A 5,797-nucleotide genomic window follows, 5' to 3' on the forward strand; every position below is an offset into this window, starting at 1 on the left:
TCAGGTCCCCCATGTCCAGCCGGCTGTGCCCCTCCTTCCCCTTCCCCTTCCTGCTTCACTTGTTTTACTTGAAGCAGGAAACGTTGAAGCAGAACCTGTAAGCAGAAGAACAAAAGTCAAATCGATTGTCAAAAATCATACACTAAAATACTATACTACAACAACAACAGCAGCAAAGCTCCTGCTTGTTTTTTTGTCAAGGGGCAAATGTTTAGAAGAACACAACAGTAAAATGAAGATATTCATTTGGAAAAATGTACACACTAAAGAGTGCTTTGCATATTGTCATGCAAGTCAATGACTATATAATCACTCGTCTTCTCCTACGCACACGCACACACACACACACACACACCTCCTCAGGCCTTTCCTTTTGGACGGCTTCTGCTCCGTGCTCCTACTCTTCTCTGGTTCCTCCACTGGGGTCTCCGTGGTTCCCTGCACTATGCCGTAGGTCTCCGTGGTGTTCTGGGGGCCCACCTTTGCGCTCCTCTTTCCTAGCCCCCGGAGCTTCTTACAGAGGCGTCTTAGGAAGGTGCAGACCCCGTTCTTCTGACGTTTCTGGGCGCCGTCCTGCTGCTGTGTCTTCACCATTTGGAGGTGCCTGATATCCACCTGCATCTCCTCCACGTTGCGCTCCAGTCCTGAAAGACCAGAAAAGGTTAGAGGATTTAGTGGCATGTGGCATGTGGAAGTGGCATGCCATTGATGTACAGTATATTAGAACAATCAATGGACATGTCAAGTGCCGTCACGTGACGTTGACGCTAGTCTTGGTCATGCTAGCCTACTATGGCTACACTGGCTACTACGGCTCTGTTTGTAATGTCAAACTGTGCCTATACCAAAACTGATTCCTAAACCTAAACTGTCAGTCAGTGAACAATGTGGGTACACCAACCTATAAACATGCCAAGCTGTGCTTATACCAAAACTCATTCCTAAACGTGTCTTGTCGGTGAATAATGTGTTTTCAAACAATGTAAATAGCATGCCACTTCCTCATGGCAAGTGCCACTAAATCATCTAACATAAAGACACTCCAGCTCCTCCCATCCTGTCCCCCCGGCTGTGTCACCCTCACCTCCATCAGCCTGGTCCTGTGGCAGCTGCTGGGTGGGGGTCTGCTGCTCAGGGGAACTGATAGAGGCGTCAGCCGTGTCGACGTTCAGGTGGGGCTCTGGCTCCAGCTGGAGGCTGAGCACTGGGTCCTGCCCAGCGGGGTCTCTGCAGTTTCTCTCCCCTGCGGTGCCCTGTTTCTCCCCTTCCTCCTGCCAGCAGGTTGGCACCACCACCCTGAGGTCCTGCACTGGGCAGAGGCTGGCGTTGTCGATGCTCCAGGCAGTGGTGTTCTTTCTCCTTAGAGGAGTGTCACTGAAGACCTTCAAGTACAAACACGCAGTCACGCACGAACGCACACGCGTGCACACACACACACGCGTGCACACACACACATTACATTACATTACATTACACACACACACACACACACACACACACACACACACACACACACACACACACACACACACACACACAGAGTCAAAAATAGAACGTATAGAATGTTGATTTTGTCTTGTCTACAGTTATGTAGTAATGTACACAATGTAGACCATCATTCAATTCATACAATGGTGGCATTAGCTGTGATTGCACCACACTGACGTCTGCTACTGAAAACTGCCAAATTATGACTGTCATCCAAAATCCTCACACTTCACTGCATCATTCTATTGCTTACCTCAAGCAGGCTGTTATCATCCAAATAGGAACCATCAGTGTTCTCTAGGAGAGGGACACTCGATCCTTCGTCAGGGTCTTGGTAAAGCTAAAAACACGCACGCACGCACGCACGCACGCATGCACGCACACACACACACACACACACACACACACACACACACACACACACACACACAAGCACAGTATGATCATTTAGACATTATCCTCCAAAGGGAGAACAGGGACAGCTCATACTTGGCATCAAAATGTGGAGGAAACCTCATTTCTGGACACTGTTCACACCAAGTCTTATTGGTCTGTGAATGTACCTCAGTAGACCTGGAGGCGTCACTAAGATGCTAATATGTACCTCAGTAGATCTGGAGGCGTCACTAAGATGCTAACTTACCTCAGTAGATCTGGAGGCGTCACTAAGATGCTAACTTACCTCAGTAGATCTGGAGGCGTCACTAATATGGCAGTCTCCAGCGTTATCCACCCTGATGCCTCTGATGGTGTTCTCCAAGTCATTGTGGCTGTCATCATCTTCCAGCTGAACGCACATAATTGTGATCATATTCATAATTCAAATGCATAGCCTACTAATATAGACAAGCATGACACCTAAAAGTTACTGTACTGTATATGTGAAAACATGCAGCTGTCTTATTTGATCTTGGCATCGACCAAGGCATAAATCTTGTCATCACCCCCCCCCCTTCATTTCTCTCTCTCTCTCTCTCTCCCTCTCCCTCTCCTTCTCTCTCTCTCTCTCCTTCTCTCTCTCTCTCTCTCTCTCTCTCTCTCTCTCTCTCTCTCTCTCTCTCTCTCACACACACACACACACACACACACACACACACACACACACACACACACACACACACACACACACTTTAAAAAACATTTAATGATTAGAGATGTTACTACTCACAATCAGACTTGTGGCGTCTCCCAAACAGGCGTCTACCATGGGGACCACACTCCGCCCATCAATGGAGTCACTATCAAGCTAAATAAACATGTGAAAGAGTATTACTTTTTCCTTGAATTCACAAATGTCATAAAAAGTTCACACACACACACACACACACACACACACACACACACACACACACACACACACACACACACACACACACACACACACACACACACACACACACACACACACACACACACACACACACACACACAGGTGAGTGAAGGATTGGGTGGATTAGACACACACACACACCCTTCGCATCTCACTCATACAATTTGGGAGAGCACAGATTTTTGCCCAATCGGATTGCCATGAGATAGCTGCCGAATCTGCTGACAACAGTGAACTCCAATAACAAAGGTCTGCATCAATAGTGATTTACTATGCTCTCAAAAGTTTAAAATATCACTCTTTGCCATTTTGGTTATAGATATTATTGGATATTATTACAACAGTGAACTCCAATAATAAAGGTCTGCAACATTGATCTATGTATGCTCTCAAAGATTTTAAATGTCACTCTCTGGTACAGGTAGATATACAGCCAGGTTTTCTGTCTTACCCTAAAATAACTGCTGCTAGAACCGCAGACAACAGCGAGTTCGCTGGGGGAGGAAGTAGCGCTGATGTCGGTCTCTCTGCTCAAGCTTCCCAGGCTCAAGCTCTCACCCGTGGACTAGAACAGATCGCAGATACAGGAGAGGGGAGCCGGATGCAAACACAATGAACATTAAAAGGAGAGAAAGAAAAAAAAAGAGAACAGCAACTTGTGTGTTGTGTTCCGCTGTTAAGGAGCACTGGCTGAAGGCTCTAGTTTGAAAGTGAAATTGGACCTATTTGTTGCTTGGTCATACACCCCCCACCCCTCACTACTTTCATTCATCCACAGCACACTTAATTTGATCTGGAATGGCGGAATAGTTAAGAAACAATTACTGGTGGTAGGAGAGTACACTCCTTGAAGCTGAAGTTTGAAACATGTATGTGATTTGCCCAATCACTAATGTTTGGATGTGACAGCGTTCACCCCACCAAACATGCCAGTCCTTCTGGCTGTAAGAGTTTTCAGCTGAAGCTTTGACTTACCTGACTGGGGCCTGCACAGACGGGACTCGGGGTGGAAGCAGCAGCACTGTGCGATTCTCCACTCAAAGTCGCAGGCTAAAACATGGAAATCACAGTTCCTCAGATGCATTACCTTATCCTGGAAAATATAAAACTACGCTGCCTAGCAAGTTGCAAGGTGCTCCATGACTGAACGGGTTAAAGCAGAGATGTAGTTGATGTAATGTGTTTTGGGTTGTCCTCTTATTGAAATTCAGTCCATTTACATTAAACCAGTTTGGTATTTTCAGCGAGAAATATTGTTACATGTAGCTGCTGCAAGTTGTAGCATTCAATGGCAGATCTTACCGGACTGGGGGATGATCCACAGATAAGGCTGGTGTCGGATGCAAAACAGCTGGAATGGCCGCTCAAACTCTCCACATCCATGGGCACACTCATAATGAATGGCCTAAAACACAAAATCAGAGCATTTGATTCACTTAAATTAGGGCCTATCTGAAACATTTCAAATATTCCATGTCCATTTATGTTCTACTGGCTGTTGAGAGCCTTACCTATCTCCTCCAACTGCTCGTTTTAAATGATTTAATACAAAAATGTAGAACTACAATAACACATGTTTTGTAAATGGTGCATAGGCTATATGAAAGAGAATGACAATGAGGTAACAAGCAACTGATTATGATGCATCCTGTGGAATATCTGACCATGTGATGTGCAACTGTTACATCATAATGGTTGGCTTAGAAACCATCCACCATTATTTGAAGCCAGTGATTGCACATCCAGTACAGTTTCACTATATCTAAAACTGCGTATTTGGTTCTTGATTTTGATGGGCATTTTCAGCCATTTAAGCAAAAACAGTGTGTGTGTGTGTTTGTGATGTCATATACATGTAGAATTCTTAGCCTCCGTTATTGTGGCACCAACCCATAAGCATTAGCTTGGCTCAGCGTTGCCTTGGGAAGCATTGGGTGCTTTAAGTTAAAATGACAAAATTGTTCCACGTGTTCCCTATTTAAACACCACTGCCTGTAGTTAACCGATCCAAAAATAGTTGCACCGAACTACACGATATATCTAGATAAAGAAATTGTACTACTGCTTTTTCTGTCTCAGTCCAGCTTGGTTAAAATATGCAACCCTCCCTCCTATCAATTAAATGTACCAATGGTCTGTAGATTTATGTAGCACACTAAAAAACATAAATTTGGGTTGTGGTAAACTATGAGACTTCCACTTCCAGTAAAATGCCCTATAATGTTCAGGAATTCCATGTTTCACTTTGTGCTTTGTTTGTAAAGCACCTCCCTTTCCAGCCACAAAAGATTATTTCTCCATTAATATTGCAAAATTCTAATTTCATTTTCACAGAAAAAGTAAAAATATGTATTGCCTTATGAATGAGTACTGTTACAAACTAATTTATGAAGTTATGTTAACTATTAACCTGTTTTCCCCCATTTTAAATAAAACGTCAGTTCTATCTGTGACCTCCCTGCAGTATCTCCACAACTCCCGAGTTTGGGAACCAACCCACTCTCATCCCTTGCCTCACAAAAACTCATAATGGAAACAAACCTGCATGTTCCCACCAATAGTGTTACAAAAAAGGCCTAATATACTGTATGACTTACCTCAAATGCGATAGATCTCAACGTGTGAAAACTAAACGTATAAGAAGATTTAAACAATGCCAAGGAATAAAGAAAATGTAATCTGTAAACACGATTGCCACTACTCATAAACAAACACATATGATGCTGCTGTTGTCACAGTACTAAACCAAAAATAGCTAAACATTGTTGAAGGTTATTTTGATTGTCAAAGATAGAATGTTATCATTACTTCTTTAGCCCTTTATGACACAATGCTTTCACCTTAAATAATGTGGTGTCTTCTTTACTATTATGATGTCAATGGTCAGTAGATGTTCAAACAACCAATGCAGGCCAGTTATTTTATAAATGAATGAACGAATAAATGAATGAATGAATGTCTTTACTGTCATTGTACAGG

The 5,797-nt window shown here is 43.6% G+C and overlaps 1 protein-coding gene across 3 annotated transcripts; it reads right to left on the bottom strand.

Annotated features, from left to right (window-relative positions):
* Positions 1-5,490, bottom strand: LOC134437570 (uncharacterized). 3 transcript variants are annotated; one of them, XM_063187060.1, is made up of 10 exons: positions 5,416-5,490; positions 4,121-4,223; positions 3,794-3,868; positions 3,270-3,383; positions 2,657-2,734; positions 2,171-2,275; positions 1,742-1,828; positions 1,085-1,382; positions 356-644; positions 1-95 (listed from the first exon to the last, which is right to left on the bottom strand). In XM_063187060.1, the coding sequence occupies exons 2-10, from the start codon at positions 4,211-4,213 to the stop codon at positions 65-67; spliced, it is 1,170 nt and encodes a 389-aa protein (XP_063043130.1). In that variant the 5' UTR covers positions 4,214-4,223; positions 5,416-5,490; the 3' UTR covers positions 1-64. The 3 variants fall into 3 exon arrangements, with proteins under 3 accessions (XP_063043130.1, XP_063043128.1, XP_063043129.1); XM_063187058.1 differs by lacking the exon at positions 5,416-5,490 and adding an exon at positions 4,330-4,409; XM_063187059.1 differs by lacking the exon at positions 5,416-5,490 and having other exon boundaries at positions 4,121-4,225.
* Positions 5,491-5,797: the final 307 nt, after the last annotated feature.

The sequence above is a fragment of the Engraulis encrasicolus genome, chromosome 21 (assembly GCF_034702125.1).
Source record: "Engraulis encrasicolus isolate BLACKSEA-1 chromosome 21, IST_EnEncr_1.0, whole genome shotgun sequence".
Taxonomy (NCBI): Eukaryota; Metazoa; Chordata; class Actinopteri; order Clupeiformes; family Engraulidae; genus Engraulis; species Engraulis encrasicolus.

What these genes read in the sequence shown, in the direction of transcription:
- LOC134437570 (XM_063187060.1), bottom strand. Translation starts at nt 4,213, where the DNA reads ATGAGTGTGCCCATGGATGTGGAGAGTTTGAGCGGCCATTCCAGCTGT. An exon ending in ATGATAACAGCCTGCTTGAG is followed by an intron (nt 1,383 to 1,741) that starts GTAAGCAATAGA and finishes TTGTACTTGAAG; the next exon opens with GTCTTCAGTGACACTCCTCT. An exon ending in ACAGGACCAGGCTGATGGAG is followed by an intron (nt 645 to 1,084) that starts GTGAGGGTGACA and finishes CTGGTCTTTCAG; the next exon opens with GACTGGAGCGCAACGTGGAG.